Source organism: Corapipo altera, unplaced genomic scaffold (assembly GCF_003945725.1).
Source record: "Corapipo altera isolate COAL_440 unplaced genomic scaffold, ASM394572v1 2b, whole genome shotgun sequence".
NCBI lineage: Eukaryota > Metazoa > Chordata > Aves > Passeriformes > Pipridae > Corapipo > Corapipo altera.
The window spans coordinates 18,644,026-18,667,065 of record NW_020884874.1 but is presented as its reverse complement, the minus strand read 5'-3'; the positions used below and the strand labels follow the sequence as shown (position 1 = coordinate 18,667,065).

Genomic DNA, 23,040 nt, shown 5'->3' with positions numbered 1-23,040 from the left:
TGTCCAGGTCTTGCTGAATGGCATACATAAATGTGTGTGTACAAACATCTAAAAAATGTGTGTACTCATGTGTAACTCCTCAGTCTGTTTTGTAACTGCTAAAACACAGCAACAGTTCTTGAGTTAGAAACGTCTGGATTTCTTAGAGCTCATAGCTATTACTTATATTACTTGCATGACTTTGTTAACCTGACACTGTGAACAGGGTTTGATAAAATGCATGCGTGTGTATAGGTCTGACTGCTATTTGGCAACTCCTGGTTGTTGTACAGCCCGCTAGCTCCCAAGCCTTAGTGTACTTTCTATAGCTCCTATACTTCCAGTGGCAGCTGTGCTTTTGTTATCTCCGCACAAACAGCTGTGCTGCTTATGTGAGATGTCCTGTGAGCTACTACGATGATATTAAAATGACACTTTCTTCCATCAGCATTTGATTTGAATATTATTACTGTAGTTTAATATTAAAATTTGAAGTTTTAATTAGCCTACTGTCTGTGTGAGCCTGTGTTGAAGTAAACACCAGAACTGTTGCTTGAAGGCTTTCCTTTGTTTCTCCTTTGAAAATAGGATGAAAAGACTGAGACTTCTAGATTTAGCCTATGGATAATCAGAGGAAAGCAACTTGTTTGTTCACAAACTTTCCAGCAGCTCTGTAATGGATCTCTCGTGGCTGATGCATGTGACTGTGTTGCTCGTAAATTGACCATGCTTGAGTGCACTGATGATAAAATAAATGAGTGGATTATTTTTCACAATAGGCTGTTATGACTGACAGTGATTAAATTATAAGAGAGTGCAGAACACATTCTTTGAGTGGCTAAAAAGAGAGTTGTCTCTTCAAAGCAGCAGAAAAAGTACATTGGGTTTCTGTGTTCCTATTCTGAAAGATTAAAGTGGTGCATAAAGGAGATGCTGAGCACTATGACATCAATGTAAGTTGACAAAGTCCTAGTTTCAGTTTTGGTGAGAGTTAGGATGTTTGAATTTATATATTAAAGACTTGGAATAAGTCTCCTGGGCCATCAAGAATTGAAAATAAACATCACCTATTTCAAGACCTTTGCAAGTGCCATTGAAAGGTTGCTTTGTTTTGTTAATCCTATTGCCTTTTAGGGAAAGTGACCTCAAAATCTGATTCTTTTGTTGTGTGAAGAAAAAATCCACAATTTGTATTTCGTGTAGCTAGTCCTGAAACTTATAACTATTCATTTTTTATATCAGATTTTCTCAATTAAGTTGTTTACAATTTCTTTCCACTGTAGCATTACTAAATAGTTCAGATTTTCTTATCCAGAGGTAGGGGAACTCTGAAAACTGTTGTAGCTTTTACATTATATCAAACAAATGAGCATAATGTGTGTGTGTGTGTGTGTGTTTACAACATTCTTTCCTTACTCTTACAGTAATGTTGCTTTTATTGAGAAGTAATGTGATAGTGAATATTCAGTAAGTCAAACATATTTAGAGTTCATCAAGAATTACCATTAATCACCTTAAACTTCCTGAGCTATTTTCATCTGTTCTGTCCAGCATCTTGCCTTTCTTACGTTCCTGAGAAATGGGGGTTGTGTGGCTCTCTATCAAAGTGCTGGAGCAGAGGGGCTGCCAGCCTTGTGGAGTACTGTTTTGGAGTCAGTATCTTAAGGTCCTGAGGTGTCACAAATAAAGGAAGGGAGTATGGTACAGAGGGGGATACTCACCTAACTTTTTTTGTCCAAAATGTTTAATGTTATTGATAGATTTGATAGTTTAAAAATATTTCCTGACACTAATGTCAAAATATATTTAAATTGTATTGCACATTGCCAGTAAAGAGGGATTAATCTCTGAGGTCTCCTGCACTGTGCAGAGCACTAAACTGGCTAGGTTCTTGATACACTTAGCTGTAACTATTTGATCTGCAAAAACCAACAAGAAATCTTAACGGCTGGTGAGAGGTCAAGAAAATAAAAGGTTTTAAAAAAGAGGGTTGTTGGTGTTCAGTCTTAAATTCATTGTGCAGTTACACAGCTCCAGTGCGAAGGGAACTTGTTTGAAGTCTTTTGCAAGGTGGAACTACCACATGCACCTGCTTGTGGGCAAAGTTGTTCATTTTACTTCTATGCTATTCAGGATTTTTATGAAAAAATTCCTTGGAGGGCTCGTGATCCTGAAGTAGCAAAATACATTGGATATTGACATGAGATCTGCATGAGCAGCACTAAGTGGGAAATCAGAGCTAATAGTTCTTTTAAAACTCCACCCTGTTCCCTTAAGACAGTTTCAGAATGGAGAATCTGGTTCAGTAATACTTTAGTCATTAATTTTTCTTTCACATTTCACCCACTAAGAGTACATATGATTTCAAGCATGACGAGAAATCCCTGTATTTAAGGGAAGATCTGCTGTGCTGCTCAATTTATTAAACATAAATAAGATACGAATAGGATGATGCCTTGTTCTGGCTAAGTTTGGGTTAGAAAAATATGGAGATTTGGTAACATATCATGTAAGAATCAGAACTTGCTATGTCTTTTTTGGCACTGGTGATATCTAGGTTAAAGCTAGGGGAGGGTGTGTTATTTATATGGTAGTCATGTGTCTTGTTCATACTGGAAATAAATCTCTTGGTTCACTAAGATCATCTTTGACTCAGTATTTCAGTCAAATTACTCTTACTTCTGTCCAGAGTTAGTCTCACTGCCTGCTTGCTGATTACATTTTTGTAATTTTGTGAAGGTAAGGGAATGAAGTTTGACAAACTTTCTTTCCAGTGGCCAAGTCTACACTATGTTTGGATGCTTTTAGGGTATGTGTTTGTCCTACAGTCAAAAATGTGACTGCAGCTGCTGTTGATATAGCTAGGGAATTTGGAAGGATTATGAAAAATGCTGGAATTTGGGGTACCAGCCCCAAAATATAGTGATTATATCTGAGTTCTACCATTCTTCCTTTTTAACTACTGTTAGTTTCTGAATTAGTTTGGGTGTATACAGATACATACTTCCTGCTTTGAGATACTGGAGAAAAGCAAAGAAATGTAAGTGAGAACTTATATTTTCTAGAGATTTGTGATTTTAAAAAGGGAAATCATAGAATCGTAGAATATGCAGAGTTGGAAAGGACCCATCAGGATCATCATGTCCAGCTCCTGGCCCTACACAGGACATTCCAAAAGTCACACCATGTCCCTGAGAGCATTGTCCAAAAGCTTCTTGAACTCATACAGTCTTGGTGCTGTGACCGCTTCCTTTGGGAGCCTGTTCCAGTGCTCAGCTGCCCTCTGGGTGAAAAACCTTTTCCTGATATCTAACATAAACCTCCCCTGACTCAGCTCCACACTGTTTCCTCAAGTCCTGTCACTGGACACCAGAGTGAAGAGATTGGTACTTATGCCTCTGCTTGCCCTTGTGAGGAAGTTGTAGACTGCAATGAGGTTTCCCCTCAGTCTCCTCCAGGCTGAACAGACCAAGTGGCCTCAGCCGCTCCTCATAAGGCTTCCCATCCAGACCCTTCACCATCTTAATTGCCATCCTTTGGATATGCTCTCCAATAGCTTAATGTCTTTTTATATTGTGGTGCCCAAAACTGCACACAATATTCAAGGTGAGGTCACCCCAATGCAGAGCAGAGAGGGACAATCACCTCCCTCAACTGGCTGGCGATGCTTTGCCTGGTGCTCTCCGGGACATGGTTGGCCCTCCTGGCTGCCAGGGCACTGCTGACTCATCTTCAACTTGCCATCAACCAGGACCCCCATGTCCCTTTCTGCAGTGCTGCTCTCCAGCTTCTCATTCCAGCTTCTCATTCCCCAGTCTATACAAACAACCAGGGTTGCCTCATCCCAGGTGCAGAATCCATCACTTGCCCTTGTTAAACTTCATATGGTTGGTGATTGCCCATCTCTTATTTGTTGAGGTCTCTATGCAGGGCCTCTGTGCCCTTGAAGGAATTGACAGGTCCTCCCAATTTAGTGTTGTCAGGGAACTTGCTTAGTATTCCTTAGAGTGCTGTGTCTAAGTTGTTAATGAAGATATTGAAGAGCACTGGGCTGAGGATGGAGCCCTGCAGAACCCCACTAGTGAATGGATGCCATCCTGATGTTACCCTATTGACTGTAATATAAATGTTGGATAAGAAATTCATTTTTCAGCAGTACCATTTTTTGTGATATGAATAGATCAGCAAAATAGTGTGTTAAGTACTGATGCTTTTTATTATTTACTAATCTAAAGACAAATTGGGATATAGCATGTTCTGTCTTCAGCTGTATGTAGTTTGGGACCTAAATGCTGCCTGTGAAGTATTGATGTGAATATAGGTATTTGGACACAAAAGTTATATTCAGAAGACAAATAGCTCAAACTTTGGTTGGATATGTCTGTGTTAATAAACTAACCCATTGTCAAGCTTCTACCAAGCCTAATAGAACCTATAGTACATCTTCTTACTGTTCGAAAAAGGGTGATAGACTGCTAGTGCTGTGGCAGAGCTGTAAAGGACCAATGGAATTATCTCATATGTATGCAAGAGATTAGGGAGTAGGAGTTGGGAAAAGACCTTGCTGCTTTGGGTACTGTAAGTGACCCTGTGGGTCCACCATGTGGGTAACTGAGTATCACAACAGCAATGCCAAATGTAATATTATATTATTGTTGAAATAAATCCATTTTAACAATTGTTGAACAAAAAGAAATTGATGTTTTTTGAGAAAAATCATGAAAAAGTCTATGTGCAGACATATAGAGCAGGCAGGATAGAGCATTACTGCCAACCAACTGAAATCAGAGGACATATTCTTTAACACAGTTTTATCATCAAATTAGTACAGCCTGTGTGTTTAGACAATGCTGAGAAACTATGCCCTTCCACAGGCTCTACTGACCTCAAGAGATAACAAGGTTTTTCACCCTCTTATTGATAGACTTGATCAATGAATACTGGCTGCAGGGCAACTAATTTAAGAGTAGATGTGTAACATATTGGAATACTTTTTCTAGTTGTTTGAGAAATACAGCTTTTCTGGTTTAGCCCATAGTCATTTCTGTCTTTATTTAGAATATACCTAAAAGTTGGCATCTAACCTTGAGGGTTTTTGTTACTTTGCCATACATAGAACTTATGATTCCTGGTTATTCTTTTCAGAGAAAAACCTCTCACTTTATTCCTGAAAGATTAGACTGAATACTTCAGAAGGGCTTCATAAATGTCTCAAATGACAGCTTGGAACACTTTTAGAAAATGGCTTTATGGAGTATTATAGTCACTTCATTAATCAACTTGAAAATTTTAATGTTTTAAAACTAGGTATCGGATCTGTTTGAGTATCTGTATAAAGCAGCCTAAAAGAATTTTCAAAACACAGCAATACAAATTGCTTAACAAAATAACCTATTTTTTCTCTAAAAAGCATTTATAAATATTAACTTTTTTCCATGAACCTAATGTTTAAATGTTAAAGACTTTTCTTGGATCATTCTCAAAATGCCCAAAGGAACTAGAAGAAAAACTTGCTCTAGCAGAGCTTCTTAAAATTTGTTTGCATTCTTTTTATTCTTACTATGTTTCCTGAAGGGATTAAACACTAAGTAGAAATATTCCACATCTTCCAAGACACTTCAGTATTCTTCCTTTTTCTGCAGACCTGTAATGCTAGGAATTACTGAAAAGACAAATGGCATCTTTCCCTCTTACAGTTTTTCTTTTGATAATTTATTTTTGTTCCTGCTGGGTTTATTTTCATTTACTGAAGGATATATTTATTTTCATATACTAAAGGATTACTACGGATTAGTTAGAGCCAACTCTTAAAGTAGTGTCATGGTCAAAATTGAGAGAAGAATGTGGCATTTCTACCACCTCTGCATGAGGTCTGCAAACAGTAGAACCTGTTCTGAGTTGAGTAATGAAGACTATATATTTTTGCTGAAAGTATATCTATTCTTCAGACTGGAAAATTTACTCATTAAATAAACAGTCCTCAGTTGGAGTGAAGATGAGGGATATTCTTTGTCTAGTGGGCATGAGCAGATTGCAGCTCTCTGTGTATCTTAACATGTACTGAGATTAACGTAGCCTGTGCAGCACAGCATGCTGCTTAAACCCTGGCTCAGATTGAGCAGTCATAAAATGGATTGGTGACTTAGGCTATTCATCCCAGCCATGACAGTTTAAAGGAGGTCACTGAAAACGTCAGCAGAGCGTGCAATCCTTTTCTTCTGCATAGGCTTTGCCTTGGGTTTTTTGTCAGGCAGAATCAGAACTATTTAGGCCTTCCACTTTCATCTCCATTAATCAGGGGCTGTTCTGGAAGAGGTTCCTTATGAAAGGAAGTCTAATGTTAGTTTTTGATACCTGTAATCCCTTTGGTTAGGGAATGTGGGGGTCTTTGTAGGCTATGGATCAAGAACATAATCGATCTGTGCTTTTCAGAACAAGATACTTTGGGAGATTAGAGCAGAAAAATCTGGTGATTTTATTATTCTCAGATTTGACGATCTCTGGTTTAAGAATATATCTGTAACTTGCCCAGTTATTGGGGATGTTGAGAACACTAACTGGAACATATATTGTGATGCACATAAGAGGAAAAACTGAATCTCTGTTTCAGCCTCCCAGGACATCTTTGTGATATGTTGGCTATACTGGTTTCCAGTTGCTTTGGGCAGAAAGAAATTTCCAATACTAGGTAGTAGTAGAGTTCTCCTTAAATTAGGTGTAGAAAAGCATTTATTTCTGAAGCTGTTTCATTCATGTTATGTATTTGCCTCTGGCTTCACTTGTTATTAGTTGAACAGCTTTTAGGTACTACATTTGAAAATCTTTGTTTTGATCAGTTGGCAAATAAAGGCGTTCACATAATTTTGTGAACATCTTAGTTTGCTTGTTCTTCTGTGGATACGATTTCAAAGAAAAATCCAACTTGCATATTGAATTGTTTATTCAATATTGAATCGTTTTGTTCAGGTAAGTCTAAACTGTCTGGATGTAAGCCAGGCTTTTGACACAGTTTGGCACCCTGGCTTTCTAGAAATGGTGATGGAATTAAGAATAAGGCATAGTACTTAATTGATAATCAGGAAGATTCTAAAAAAAGCAAGTACGATTAAGTGAAGGTACAAGAGGGGAGGGAGAAGAAAAGAGGATGAAAGAGATGCTTATACCTGAAACTAATGTGAAGTAAGAAGAGTTTCATCGTGTTGCAAATGGTGAAGCCCCCACATCATACCTTAAAAGAGCCTTGTTGCGATGTCTTGGGAATTTTAGGGAATCTGTTTCCCACTATGGGATTATGGAATCTTTTGCTCCAACATAGTTCTTTCTTCACCATTTCCATCTAAATGTCTCATGATTATGTGACTGTATATATTTAAAAGGCTTAAATGTGCATCTTAGCATAGAGTAACACAAGCTGGTAATTTTCAGAATAAGAGTTATATAAATCACGTAGCAGCTTTTTGAAGTCGTTTTGGATAGCTTAGCTTACTTTCCATTTTACGTGAAGTATGATATGATATTTTGGTTCATATAACCTTTGAGAGACAAAAAATTGTCTCTTCGTCAGTTTGAAACTCTTATTTGGAAGTCACACCAAGTATGCTGTATTTCTTATCTGTATATCTTAAAAGGAATGCCTTCAGTTTCAATCTGTTTCCCTTTTCCAGTAAGTTTACTTTAAAATTTTTATCTCAAGTGTTGCACTGTATTCTGTAGATGTGCAGTCTAAAATTCATTCTCCTTTGTTGAAGACAATGAAACATTGTTTTAATTGGCATGAGAAATGCTGCAGTTTTTCTTTGCGGAAAAAAGACTGCATATTCATTTTGCTTCAAGTATTGAATTGTTTCTGTGCAAATGTGGTCATGATGATTAATGAAGTTGCCATGACAGCAGTACCTCATAAAAGATATCTGCCACCACAAAATTCTTCACCTGATGAGGATTTGGTTCATATGTGCACAATTGTGGTGAGATCTAATTCTGCTGAATTGGAATGTATAGTTAGTGTTGGCTGTCTCCTCCAGACTTGAATTGGACCTCAGATTATTAGTGATGTCACACAGCATGAATTAGCATGGATGTTCAACACAAAAATGGTATATCACTTGATGCACACAAACTTTTAGCTTGTGTAATAGTTTTCAGTAGAAATTGAGCTGGGAATACTTCTGTTTTATAATTTTAAAAGTAAAAAAGCTCATTTCATAACTCTTTGTAGGTTTCATAACTCCCATGTAAACCAATTCTGACACTCTGTGCACGTAATACAATTTTTGTGCATGTCTAGAGGATCTCATAATGTAAACGGGTAAAAAAGACTTGTCTGTGCTTTTTCTTTTCTATATGGATTTGAGAAGTATTGCTATTGTCTAAGGAAAATTAAACTTCCCCTGTGGGACCATCAGCCTTGTATTTTTGGAGAGAAGAGACCTCTGGGTTTCAACTGAAAATAAGGGAAAGACTACAATGTTGTCTTCTTACATGGAACATCTAGAAGTACTTGATGTCGATATTTAAGCATAGAGGCCTTGAGAACTATTTTTGGTTTTACTGCTGTCTTAGTGAGCGTGTCCTGTGTGTTACTTTCTCTTCATAGTATTCAAGTTTCTCTGTCTGCAAAATTTTTTTGCTAAAATCAGAATATTTTTATAGATGGGTCAGTTTTATAACTACCACAAAACACTTAACTCATCTTCAGATAGATACTTTACACTGGTGTTTGGTCTTTGAGCCCTTCAACAAAAAGTAAATGAGATATAATTCATAATGTGTTTTAATACCAGAAAGAAGCCTACTGTGTAGGAACTGGTGAGCCAAAGACGTATATTTTGCCTCTAATCTTGGTGTTGAAACTGAAACACTGAAGAATATGTAAATAAGTCAAAAAACCAAAAGTGAACTAATTAGAATTGTTACTTTATGGATTTGGAGATACAGTAACCCATTTTTTCCAGGAAATACAACTTTTCACTTAGTTCATTAAACAATCCAATTGCTACTTAAAAATAAACACAGAAAATAATTGCAAGTGCAAAGGAAGGAGCACTCTGTTTAAATTGTGCAATAGAGAAACAAGTCTTGAAACTTGTCAGGAAATAAATGTACAAAAATCAAGAAGCTACTGTGAAGAGTTTTAAAAGTGAGGGGCATATAGTTGCTGGATCTTATGTGACCTAGCACTTGAAGGACCAGGAGACCCTGTGAACTGACCAATAGCCTCTATGGTATAATTTAACCTGTACTGGGATTCTGGTGTCTTCCCGCCCTGCCCCCCTCTCTGACTTCACTGCAGTTTTTTGGCTGTTAGACAAATCATGACCTTCTTTCCTGTTTTGTCTTCAGTGTCTATTTCCTGTTTTTTCCTTCCCTCCCCCACCTCATTTTTTTTTTGACTCCTGACTTTCTTTCCAGTGTTGTCTTTACTTTCTTTCAGTATTAGCTTGTTTTTTTCACAAGTTTTTTCTTCATAATAAAAGAGGAAGTAGGAGTTGAGAGCTATAGCATCAGTCTTTTTCCCTTTTAGCAAGTTTCTGTATCTTCTTGTTATTTATTGAATGTTAATTTGCACGGTATTCATAGTGTTTCCCAAAATTCAAGTATGTCACATGGATTTATTTCTCCCATCTTAACAAAGAGCCAGACACATTCATTTTCTAAGTGCTAGAAGTTTTCATGCTTTTGTTTGTTGAGGTTTGTATGTTTAGGCAGACTTTTGAGACTAGCACACCTGAGACTTCATCTGGACCAGACCTCTAGTCCTTGGTCTCCGGCATCTCACTTTGGGAACTAATGAAGTAATCTTGATTTCTGAAATAACATGTCATTTTAAACAGGACCAAATCTCTTGTCTTTTTTGTTAATATGTGCTTTTTCTTTTTATTGCTTCTACACAGGAATATGGCCTTTTACACTCCCACAGTTTTTAACCAGTATATCGTGGTAAAAAAAAAAAAAGGCATTAGTTTGATCTATTTGTGTGCTTGTACCAATTTTCCCTTTCTCATTGCTTTATATTTCAAAGTACTTAGGAGTTAAAAAATTTAGATAGGATGGGGAACATCCATGACTGTGAGCTCCAGCATGATCTTGGATTTCAGATTTAGTGCAAGAGAAGTATACCCATAGAGAACACCAGGGTAAATATGCTTTCAAACATTTCTTCAGTCAGCACCTAAACTGATGAGGCCGAAATGAGGCAGAGAAACCCCCAAGCCAATGGGGACTGGAAATTTCATTCAAACAAGTCTTTGGCATGGAGTTCATAATGTTGTGCTTTGTGTTTGTGTAATAAAATTAATTTTAAGATGATAAGTTGTTGTCAGCTTGGATTGGTGTTTGCGTAAGACTGTTTCCAAGCTTTGAAACTTATCTGGATATACAGAATGAGAACTGAAAATACAGCCAAAGAAGGCAGAATAAGGCCTCTACTTGATTTGGCCTGAAAGCTTACTGTAATAATTCACCATGCCCATTTTTATGTGGTCATTAAAAGGCTTTTCAGCAGTGGGTGAGGCTGCTTTGGTAAACTGCAGTTTGTGATGTGTATTCTTATATTTATATTGGAATGTCATTGCGGTTGTGGTAAAGATTCTTTCTTCCTTGTCTACAGGACAGTTCTAAATACTCCTCCCTACCTTGTTCTTGGTCTTCACAAATGAATTATTCTTTTAAATGTTTCTTATCTGTTGTCATTCCCTAACTCTCCAAAGAAAACTTTGTTTAAATAGTTACTCCCTTGGGACTTCCATGCATATCCTGTTATCTGTTTTGTATTACAATCTTTCATGCTGGGAATGTCCTTCCATAAAGCTCAAAACAGCTAAAGCACTTACATGACTAATAAACATGTTAAGTGCTGAAGTCTAGGCACAAACCCAGCATTATTAACACTATATTTTGCCGTTTTTTCCCTCGTTACACTTGTTTCTGACCTGTAGATTCAGAAATTAATTAGACTTCTTTCACTTTGTCTAGCCCAGAGATGTGGCAGTGGTTGCAGTGTTAGTTGTGAAGCCACTGCCGTGAAAAGCAGGAAACTTTTACAAAGTTGCTCATGTTTTCACTCTTCTAATCAAATACCAGCATTCAGAAGAGCCCATGGGAGTGATGAAGTTTTGGCTGCCAGTTTTATTTGCTCAGCAAAGAGGCATCTCCACTGCTTTTTGTTGCTTGGGATTGGCAGAGTTAATTCCCACAGGAGCAGTAGATGCATACTTTTCAAAGAGCAGTATTATCTGTAGTTTCAGTACTTCATGTGTTCCAGTAAACCTAAGTGTGTAGGAAATAGTTTGCAGTGTTGTGCTTTACTATATCATTTGAGGTGCATTATAATTATTCAGAGTAGATGGCAAACACTGAGCAAAATTGCTTCTACTTTTTCAAGGAAATACTTCTGTTCCAGTAGCACATGAAAGAAAGACTCCGTTAACTTACACTAGCTGCAAACCTGAAAATTAAAGTACTGACACAAGACATCTTAAGGTGGCTAACCTCTGAGTTTTGAGGAATGTGGGATAGCAGTCATGGAATATGGAATAGCATTTATTCATTGCAGCAGGAGCTGAGAATTATCCTGTTTTAATTATTTTTAATTTGTAGTGTCTGTGTTTTCTTTTTGGTTGTGTTTGGTTTTGTTTGGTTTTTTGTTGTTTTTTTTTTTTTTTTTGTAAAATGTGGTATACAGTTAGTAGCCTGGGTTTACTTACTTGCATGTGCATTAAAATCTCTACAGGTCCTTCACAGTTGATTCATATACTGGTAGGAACGTACCCAGCAAAGAGACAGCTGCAACTTACCTGCAGAAGTCCAAAAATACTTCACCATATAGCCTGAAACTTTGCACTTATTTTGAATTTGGACTAAGCTTGTTTAAGATTAATTGCTAGGTACGCCATTTAATCAAGTATTTGACTTTGTTATTGGTGGGAAGTGGTAGCAGTACTAATTTTTGTGTTTAAACTTGCATCCCGATTCAGGAAAATGGACATTAAAAAATTAGTGGCAGGAGAAGATTCTATATATGTCCTCTGTATAAAAGACTTTATAATTTTATTGTCACTTTTTTCAACTTTGTTTCCCTTGATAATGGCAAACATCAATCAGTATTGTTAAAGTAGCTTGCTGAAGAGAACTGTGCCCTCTGTGATGCAAAAATAAAGCCGCCTTTAAAGTGGAAATACAAAATTGATGTTGCTGCTAAAAAAGACACTTTGTGGCTATGTTTACACCCTAAAGCCTTTGTAAACAGCATTTGTCTATTGAGCTCTAGTCTTGCATATGACAGAGTAAACTGTCTTAATACATTTTTAGTTGGTTTCTAGCCATTGTTCCTAAGTTGGATTAGCTGAAATAAAAAGCTAACAGGCATTTTGGATGTGATCTCAATAGTGTCCACATCCGTATGATATTCAGCCTCAATGTACTAGTGAAATAAAGTTACTGGTTATCTCTGCTTATGGAAATGACTTTTAAATGTGCTTGTTCAGGTCTGTCACTACCAAAAGCTAGTTGCTTCCTGATGTTGAATCCTGGTATTGCAGAGATTCCTCTTTTTGCATGCTGTTGTACACTTCCTAAACATGTGCGAGGGTAATAATTCTCTATATGACTTCCACCGAAGAGGAAATAGATACTTGTCAAAACAATAATGCGCATCTGGAATTCCAGCATCCGGGAACTTTGTTACGCTGAGGCCTCTCAGTTTGCAGTACAAAAAAACACTAGTACATTATTTTTCACTGAGTTGGAGAGGTGCTTTGATTAACCATGTTATTGTAAGTGCCTTGGAAGCACGGTGTATGTGAGAGTGAACTTAATATTGTCAGTATAAAAAGAAACTGTTTTTAGTTTTGCCAATACATTATAAACAGAAAGGATGAGAGTTGAAAACGGAATTTTTTTTTTATTGTGGCATCTAAAAATCAATCACCTCCAAATCAGAACAAGGTAAATAATTTACAGAACCCAAACAGGATTGTTGTTGTCCATCCCCCCCTGGTTTCTTTAATAAGAATTGGAAAAAAAAAAAAAGTATGTTCATCTGTGCTTCAGTGAAATTGTGGTACTGGTTTGGTGAGGTGGGATAAAGAGGAAGGATAGGAATGGAGATTGGAGGTACAGCATTCCTTAGAACAAATGAATGCTCACTGCTGGTTTTAATTCTAAAATTGTGGTTATCTTGAGCGTTTAATGTGAACACTCAAAATCCACTGTAAACTTGCAAAGTTGATTTTAAAAATAGGAGAGAGATTTTTCTCAAAGCCTATGTTGTTCTTAGTTTGTTGGACAGATAACAGGAAAACAGAGCTGTCGCTTGATCCATGTTCGTTTTCTGGCTGCTAGAATGAATTTGGAACTAAATCCCATTTTTCCACTTGAGCATGTCCTTCTCTAGCAATGTCATGGCCTGGGTGGGGTCACATGTTCAATACAACTTTTCCAAATGACTGTTGGATTCTCATCAGCTTACAACATTTGTTTCAGTGCTGGAGAACAGCACAAAGCTAGCTTCGTAAACAGATTGTATATTTGCATATGTACTCTGGCAAAGACAGATTTCTTGATTTAAATGAAGTTGCTCTTTGAGACTTATATTTTTGCCTTGAGGTAACAGTGTATTTGTAGATTGAAAATACAGAAGGAACAGATTTCTGTTATGTTTGGATATGGTATAGGTAGCACTAAGAGCTGCAGCATGTATATTTGCTTAAATGTAATCTCAGATTCCAACAGGGACATCACAGCTTGGCTCTGTGTAACACTTAAAAGGTATTTATGTTCTGATTTTGTTGAAAGCTTTGGGGTTGAGCTTTGTAAGTTCTGTGGGTCTGTTACACAGACGATGCAGTTTTCAATACATTTTATTTAGTTTGGGAAACAGCACTTTATAATATTATTTCCTATGTTTTATTATACATTTTTAGATTACTACCTAGTGTCAGGAGAGAAATTTTAACAAAATAATGTTTCAAGAATTCTCACTTATTTTCGTGATACATGATATTATATTTCTGGAAAAATCAGAAGTATCCCTTCAACTGACTTATCCATTAAAACTAAGCCTTTAAAGTTGTGTCTGGATTGCAGTAACCAAGTTGAATTCACTAGGCAAAATGGAGATGGCCTGCAGCAGGTGTTTTATGAAACGGTGAGGTGTTTGAGTGATGAGTAACAGGTATGTGTTGTGCTGCATTAATGAGAATAAGAATATTGAGAAATAGTAATGCTCCTGGATGCTGATTTCAATTTACAGAGTTTGGGTGACTTCCCTAGGGTTACTTTACAGAAATTTGTCAACATAATAGTTTTATTGTGAAAATATTCTATCAAAATTTCAGATAGTCATTTTGCAATTTTAGAGAGAAGTAGCTTTCTCTGTCACATTTCATCTGCTATCTAAATCCTTGATTTTTTTTTTTTTTGTCTTCATAGCAGTTTTCAGAATTACCTGTCTTAAACTGTTGTTTCAGAACTACCTTTTAAGTTATCATCCTATATAGGAAGTTGTCATTGTTTTTCTGGTAAGTTCTGTGTATTTTGTGTATTGCAAGGAATGGTGACATCTACAATTTTCTTGCAGTACAAAATTAGTTCTAGGTACTTAATGATATTTCAGTATTCATATAAAGACAAGAATGTATCTGGGAGAGAAACATTACATGTTTGCAAATAATCAGGTGTATGATGGCATGAATGTATGATGACATGAAGGCTAATGAAATGCGTGTTATTTTGAATAGTGATCTCACTATCTACATAAAAGGATGCTTATGAGTATAGTTGCTATTAACTCTGGGGCTGCTAGCCACTGTGATATGCCTATAATTCCCTGGAAACTAGATTTGATAGGTATAGGATCTTTTGGGAAGACACAATTTTGTGCCATTTCTGCTCTTGGAGATCAGCTTAGATATTATGTGAATATGTGTATATATTTAGAAACACATGTTGCTGTATTAATTAGTTACTAGTGTAACTAATTTGTATTGTCATGGACTTGTAATTCACTGTCTGGCTCTGAAGTTATATTTATTAAAATATGTTAATACTCATTGTGTTAATACATCTATGAAAGCATTCCATTATTTGTCATCATTTAGGAATTACATTTGAAATTGGAATATTGTTGCTGTTTAAAGTTTGACCTTTTGAAACGTGCTACTGATTTTTAGAACTATTATGGCACCATCTGCTGACCAATATACAGACTGGCAATGTCACCTGGTTACCTCTTTGTGAATGAGCTTCCAGTTTAGGAAGCAGAATCATGAGGAGAAAGGGTGATTCTTTTAGTTGGCTTACATTTGGGAAAAATTATTTTTAGTAGGAGATATTATTACAAAGGCAAAAGTCTGAATCATAATACAAGTTTAGTTGTCTAGTCACCTGGATTATTGCTTAAGGCTTCTCCGTGAACTGTAAAACTTTAAAAGAAGGAATTTGAGGGTTTTTTGCTATATGTGGCATATAGGATTGTTCTTGTTTATCAATGTGTTACCTTCTAAGCCTATGAAGAGGAGCCATAACAGCACAAGATGAGTTCAGGCCCCAGCTCCAGTGGTCTCGTCGCAGCCTTGGAAACCAATGGGCTTTGACAGCCTTCTGCCCTGTGGCTACTGCAGAGATTGATAAAAAAACCAACTCTGTAGTCTGCCTCTTTGGTTTCTGCAGTTAACCTTGATTTTTTTTTTTTATGCACAGTGGTCATCAGGGAAGGAGCAAACTGAAACAGTGTCACATTCGGTGTGTAAATACCTAGATTTGAGTTTAATTGCTAGAGATCATCTTTGAATAATCATTCAAAATAGGTTATTAGATTTTATGCATGTAAGACATACCCATTTCCTGTGGGTTTTCTGTTGTAAAAGTTTGCTAAAGTGTTGATCTTTGACTTTAGTCTCATCTATGTTTTCTTTTTAGGAATGTGCTTAAAAATGAATGTAACCCGAATTATTAGATTCAGTTTTCAAAGTGTATTTGTATGTATATATGGTTCTGTGTCTTTATAAATACAGATAAGGATGTAGGTTCCCATGGGAGAACTGGGACTCTCTTGGATTGATGTTTGACCAGAGAACAATATTTAATTGGGAGCCATGTGATGTAAATGTCAGGTTGATATAACTAAGCTGATTTTAGGGATGTTTTTGCTTTCTTAAGCATCTCAAAACTGAAAACTGCTTTCTTGAGTTGTTAATTTATTCCTTTGTGTTCCCAGCACTCCATGTCTTTGCAATTGTAGTAATCCATCTAAACAATAACTAAATGGAGAAATTGGATTAACTTTTTGCTTTTTCTGCTAATAGAATGTGTGCTGGTTATATTGGTACCTTCAGCAAAATGATGCTACACAGAACTATGGGATGCCATGAGTTTTCTTGTTTACATACTGGTGATAAAATACAAGTTTTAAAATTTAAAAAATCTAAAATAAGGTTATTTAGTTAGTACATTCAGCCTGATTTGAAATATAAGTTATTGTACTCATCAGAAAATAATTTATGCTTTTGAAGAAGTCTCCTAGGTATAGTACCTGGTTTCCTCAGGTATTACCTACTGGTTAAACTAGACTCGTTTACATTCTAAAATTTGAATGACTATTCCAGCTAGGATTTTACTTTTTTATGGTTTTTACATCAACAAATATTATGTGTTGGAAGCAGCAAGCATATTGTTGATATAAATGTACTAACAAACTGTGAAATGCGGAGCAGTCTTCTGCTGTGCTTCAGAATATTTGGAATATTTATGAAGGTAACGATTTTAAAAATAAATATGATGCTCCAGGAAATTACATGGCTTTTAGGTGCACTGAGCTGTACTTTATTTCAGAAGAAGTAGGTTGATAATTTTTTTTTTTCTTCTATGACGTGATGGTTTCTCTGTGAATCCTAGTAGACTGGTGGAGGTATAACTATAAAAGCAATTTTTATTTCTTGAGTTTGCTATAAATTTCAGTGGCAAACTGAAAAAAGAAAAGTTTACGACTACCTCTTTCTACTTTTATGTACTCAGAAAATAAGTAAAATGAGATCCAGAAACATAGGGAAAAAGGATTTGGTTTGTTCACATATGCTGATAAATAAGAAATACCGTAATAGAAGTAGTGAATTAAAACGTGGATCATCATCGAAAGCTTCATTTCATGGCAGTTGGTTTTAGCTCAACGTTGTCTGTGATCTTGGAACTATTATTTTTTTGTTTTTCTTTCCCTTTCTCTCACCTTTTTTTTTCTTTCATGTTATACTTGGTATGTCTTCTTTTTATATCTTACCTATAGTGTTAGGAATCCTTCTGATCAGAAAACTGCGTTTCAAGAATTGCTGCTAGGAACTGGAGGAAAGGTATCAACCAACTGACCAGTCTGTGTATTTGAGAGGAAAGAGTGGTAAGGAAAGAATTTAGCATTCTGTTCAGCCTTCAGGCCTCAACTCTGGCCAGCATTAGTATCTTCTCAGTGGAATAAAAATGGAGAGGAAGGGATAAATGGAGAGGAGAGAGAATATCTGTTGTCCGTAGTTGCTTACTTATCAGCACCCTTGCTTGGGGAAGTTGTAGAGTTCTGATTAGGGTAGATTATCTGCTCCCTGATAAAGTGTGACCTGTTTTAACAAAGTCATTTTCTCTTCAGCAATTGCCACATTGTTTCCAGTACTTTTTGCCATCCCACCCCCACCTTGGTCCTTGCAGTTTGGGTAGACATTCAATCTGCATGAGCCAAGTTTTCTGGAGGATTACAGGTGTTATCACTTGTTTTAATGTGCATGGGTTTAATGTCAATTGCAAAATCTGTCAAGATTTTTCCCTCTCTGTTCAGATATTGGTAATACTTCTATTTGAGCATCTCCCTTAAGATTCCTTCTCTTGCTGCAATATTCTTATTCTCTTTTCTCAATGCAAAATGAAATATGGATTTAATGTTACCTTGCAATACAAAAAAGGTGAGATGAGGAGAACCCTATCCTGCTGCAGCTGTTATAGAGCTTAAGAAAATTATAGGGGCAAAAATATATATTGTGCTTAATACTATGTAGTAAGAGCAAATGAGAGTTTACTTGGAGACAGGAGAGGAAGAGAACACATGATTGAAATTTAGAACTCTGAATTCTCAATCTAATTTGATTTATTTCTTCTCAGTCTGAGACAAATGCTGTCTGCTTCTTATTTCCATTTTCTTTCTGGCGCATTACTGGCTGGGTGGGATCTTGTGAGATCTTTGCTATCAGTGCAGGAGAGGATCAGGAAAAAGCCCTTTCCGGAAAACTGTGATTACGTGATCTGCTTGACTACAGTGAAAGTAACATCAGAGGCTTTACAAACTGCAGTAGTAGACTGATGGCAGAACTCCAGTGTTTTGTCTCTCCTATCTCTGTTTTTCGGTGAACTACAACACTGGAGGATCGGACAGAGCATTGAGATAGGGAGTATGGGGAGGGTAGGTAGACCCAATTTTCTGTTCCTCGAAGGGTGACTAGTCCATGCTAAAATGCAACTCTAGAAAAAAGGTTATGTAGTAGAGGAGGTAGGCATTTTGGGAAAACTGTGCCTTGTGCTGTTGGTCAGTGCCCTTGTTCAGTAAATTCATCTACTTCTTCACAGTTCATTCAGAGACTACTGGGAGTATAAAGAAATATACAGGCTTAGGAAACAGGTGTGTTTTGTTTTGTAGGTATTTCCTCTCTATTCCTAATTTTTTTCTCCTTGGAAACGAGTTTTTATGAAACTGAGCTCCTGAAAAAAACCGCCTTCTGCTGTGGGCATCAAATGAAGGCTTTAAGTGGACATGGACAGACCTATTCAGACAGCGCAGGGGCTGTAACAAGGTTCCCTTGTTTCTGTGGTATAAACCCAAGTTCTCCTTTTAACTATAGCTTTATGAAAACCTGGACACATTGAGATGCAGAACCTTTCTTATTTCACACTGAGCAAGTTTGTACCACCCACTGCTTTCCTGTCTAAATTTAATCAGTTAAGATGTGTAAACTTGATGTCCTCAGTTTCTTTTATTGTTAGAACAATATCATAGCAGTGTGTTTACTTTGCTCAGTTCAAAGGAGTTTTCTGGAGATGTCTCCTTTTGACCATATAACCAAAATGTGATCTTAATTTTGAGAGTGGTAGATAATGAATTTTTATTAGTTTGTACATTTATTTTATGCATTTCTTCATATTTTGAAAAGTAAAAAAGCATGCAGGAAGTATAGTGGCTTTCCTGTACTTCTTTGAAGATTTGCTTATCAATTTTTCTGAAATTGTTTTAGCTACTTTTATGAGAAGGAATTAGTTCTATTTTAGAGCTATATAAGAAAAAAATCACACCATCTCTGTTAATAATGAAACCTGAATTTGTTAAACAGCATGGATTGTTATTCACTAATCAGCAGAAATTTTGATTTTTCTCTCAGGAAAAGTTGATTTTGATTTTCTATATATATTTATTTTTTGGTTTGATAACAAAATTTTACATTATAATATTAAGATAGATAACCTAGGAAAGAACAACAGCATTTCTGTGTAAAATTCCAAGGTGATAGCAAAATGTAATTTGACTAGTAGTAGCTTTAAAACTAGCATACTAGTACATGGCTTTAAATAGCAAATTCTTGAATCTAAACTGTCAAGTGGAAAGGTGCCTTTCAGAGGCCTGTTACCTGTGAGATAAATAATACTTATATGATGTTTAATACTCTATCACAACGAGCTTTATTAATATTAATAAAACTTCAAGTATTTTATTAAAAGTGATAGAAATTACATAACTGTAATACTTAAGCTTGAAATATATTTAGAAGTCTCTAGTGTACTAGTAAAGATACTCACTTTTCATTTACATTTCCCCATAGGGGAATGTTTTGGGTTTAGATGGTGAAATGCTAAGTGCTGAACAAAGAAACACCCACAACATTGGGTCTCAAGAAGCTTATTTAATATGAATCTGTAATAGTTCAAGGCTCCTGTGTCTAAGCTTCTTTATAAGGTAACTGTCAAGATTGTTTCCTTTGGCTTAGTACTGTTCATCTCTTTTGTCAGAATGGCTTCTCTTGTATATTTAGGCATCTATTAACTTCCTTAATTTTTCCCCCCCTCCTTGGGAATAGCTTAGTTTAACTATTTCTGACTGCCTGTGAATGTGATTTGGAAAGCTGGAGGCGAAGTATTGCTGCTGCCTTATGACCTAAACTAGTTCCCAGTTGACTTCAAGTGCAGTTAAAAGTGTTGAGCGAGTTAATTGCATCCAGCCTGAACTAGATAACCTACTTGACTCTTTTTTTGGGTAGGGGTGAGGCAACAGCTGTTGAGTTTAGCAGGAGTCCTGAACTAATAGCGTCTTGACTCTACAAGCACACAGTGATCACCATCAGTTGTAATGAAGAGGGTCCAATGTTGTAAAGATAAAAATGTTATGTTGTAAGTAACCTGCTAAACTTCAGGCCAGACAAACAGACCATCAGTTTAAAATTAATTGTTTTCAGAAGTGTGTAAATAAATGCCAGTAACATCTAATGGAATCTAACTATTTTAAACTTGTGTTGGACCCTCAAATGCTCATTTTTGTTGACTCACTTCAATACATTGGATAAAAAATAGTTATATTACATTTTCTAAGCAATGCAGCAAAATCCAGTGCCATGCAGATAACAAAATTTGTTCATTCTAGTTAATGTTTTAAATACATATCACTAATGTTAAGATTAATTATTATTATTGCATATCCTGTTCTCACAGTATTATGGTCTGTCTTTAATTTCACTGAAGGAAGAGTAGTTAAAAGTGATGAGAGTATAAGCATTATGTATGATTTTTTGTTGCTTGATATGAACTCCTGATTAAGAATGCAATGTTAATGTAAAAAAGTATGCTTGCCAGCATTATTATTAACTTCAGTAGTATCACTAACTTATAATTTTTTTTTTTTTATATTCAGTCTAGTGCTCACCATCCTTTTGTCCTGTTGTTTGGTAATCTTGCTCTTTCATTTTCTTCCAATAATTTCTTTCAAATTGGTAAGCATCACTGAATAGTAAGGGGGTTGTATCTGCTAGTTTTACTGGAGAAGGTGGATACTCTTTGAAATTTTCAGTTTCTGGGTCAGCCGAGGCGCCAAGTAGAAAGAGAACTGAAGTTACATAAAAGACAAATGCATTTCAGTGAGCACACTTAAATTTTTATCAAGGAGAAGGAAACTATTTCTAGATGTATCTGTCTAGCTTGGTCTTTTACAAGTCTGTTCCTGCAGAGCACTAAGTTTTAGCGGACTGGTTTTACTTGTGAACTGAGAATTTGAAAAGAAGAATTTCTTTAACCTTAATAAGTTTAATAATCTACAAGAGTTTCCAAAATACTGCAAATAATTAGTCAGTAAAAGTAGTGATGCTGTGTAACAAAACTGGTTTTGTTGTTGCTTTTTTTAGTGTCAGTTGTGACAATGACAACTGAAGTTGGCTCAGAGACTGAAGTAAAGAAAGATTCTGAGCAGGTGGGACCAGACAAAGCCAAGGACAAGCCTGAAGAAGCATCAGAGACTCCAGAAAATCAAAAGTCCAAGGAAGCATCATCTGAAGAAGCTCCAGATTCTTCTCTCCCAGAACCAACTAGCCAAAGTAGTCCAAGTAGCCAGAAGAAGCAAAAAACTTCACCTGAAAGCAAGGGTATTTCTCGTTTCCTTCCCCCCTGGCTTAAGAAACAAAAATCATACACCTTGGCAGAGCCCAAAGATGAGCCCAAGAAAAAGGCCACAGGGGAAGAACAAGTAATTGAAGAAAGCGAAAGCCAGACACCAGAGGGAGTGGCTCAGCCAAGAAAGAGCTTGGAAGAAGCAGCTGAAAATCACCATAATGCTAAAGCAGATGACAAGGAAAAACAGTCTGTCAGCAGTGCTGAAACACCACAGGTACATGTGGGGAAATCTCATGGATACTTTAGAGTAATTTTAATGAAACCCAATTCATGACTTATGTAATTCATGCAAAGCTTCGTTAGTATCATATTGGGGGGAAAAAATAATAACTACTCCAGTTGCTAGGCTTCAGTATTGATTTTTGTGAAGTTGTATGTCAGTTCTTAACATTCAAACTTCATATTCTAGGTTTCCAAAGATAAGGTACATAGAGAATGATTTATATGAGGAGGGGCTGAACAGTTGGTACTAGTCAGCTTGGGGAAGAGAAGGATCGAGGGGAATCTTACCAATGTCATATGCAGTTAGATGACAAAAAACAATGGACCCAAATAAAACCCATGACATTACATCTCAAATCTCAAACAAATTCTTTTTACTGTGATGGTGATGGGACCTTTACTTGGTAAGGAAAAGATGTAGCCCAGGTGATGATGGTGCAGAGGATAGGCCTCCCAGGAGTAATAAAGTGATGGGTCAAACATTGAAACAGGTTGTGGATGTTGTGGAATCTTCACCTGGGAAGAAAATAAAACCTCAACTAGATATGGTCCTGGCTAAACATCTCTACATGCCCCTAGAGGGACCCTAGGCAGATGGACTAAATGATCATTGTAGGTCCCTTTTTCCTGCTTCCTCCTTTCTCTAGCAGTACATGCTGAGGAAATTTCTGACATTTCTTCCCAGTACTAGCAGAAAGGATTGAATGGGTAATCATGTCTCAGCCTAGGCATTGGCTCTGTCTCTGTGTAGGGAGGAGGCATGTACCTTCTTATGAGGGTGAGGCCTGTGGATCATCTGAAGAAATTTGAAACAAACAAACAGAAAACAAACAAACAATAAAAACCCAAACAAACCCAAACAAACAAAAAGAACCACCAGAAAAACCCAACAAACACCCAACCCAAAAACAAGTGAAGTACAGTTTTTGACAAACTATGTCCAGTTTAGCTGTTTCCACAGGATGGCAAAACCCCACATCTCTACTCAGAGATCAAACCCTTAGCCTGATGCGGGACGTGCTCCCAAACTGAATGACTGCAAACATTTTGAGGTGTGAAGTACCTGTTATTTCCCTGGGGAGGTTTTTTTTCTTGTTGTACTCATTTTTAGAAATGCATGAGCCATTTCCCTCAGAGAAACGTAATAAAATAAGAGCTGGAGAA

General features: G+C 36.5%; 1 protein-coding gene across 25 annotated transcripts in view; it reads left to right on the top strand.

Annotated features, from left to right (window-relative positions):
• Positions 1–23,040, top strand: part of EPB41L2 (erythrocyte membrane protein band 4.1 like 2) — a 138,203-nt gene that overhangs the window by 50,015 nt on the left and 65,148 nt on the right. For 17 of the 25 annotated variants that reach the window (XM_027669475.1, XM_027669482.1, XM_027669622.1 and 14 more), the window contains 2 exons: positions 20,256–20,385; positions 21,390–21,868. In XM_027669475.1, coding sequence (XP_027525276.1) covers positions 20,376–20,385; positions 21,390–21,868 — 489 coding nt within the window. In that variant the 5' untranslated portion in view covers positions 20,256–20,375. Of the gene's footprint in view, positions 1–11,710; positions 11,865–19,820; positions 19,955–20,255; positions 20,386–21,389; positions 21,869–23,040 lie in introns of those variants that run through there. The other 8 variants (XM_027669516.1, XM_027669491.1, XM_027669524.1 and 5 more) reach the window with 5 other exon arrangements.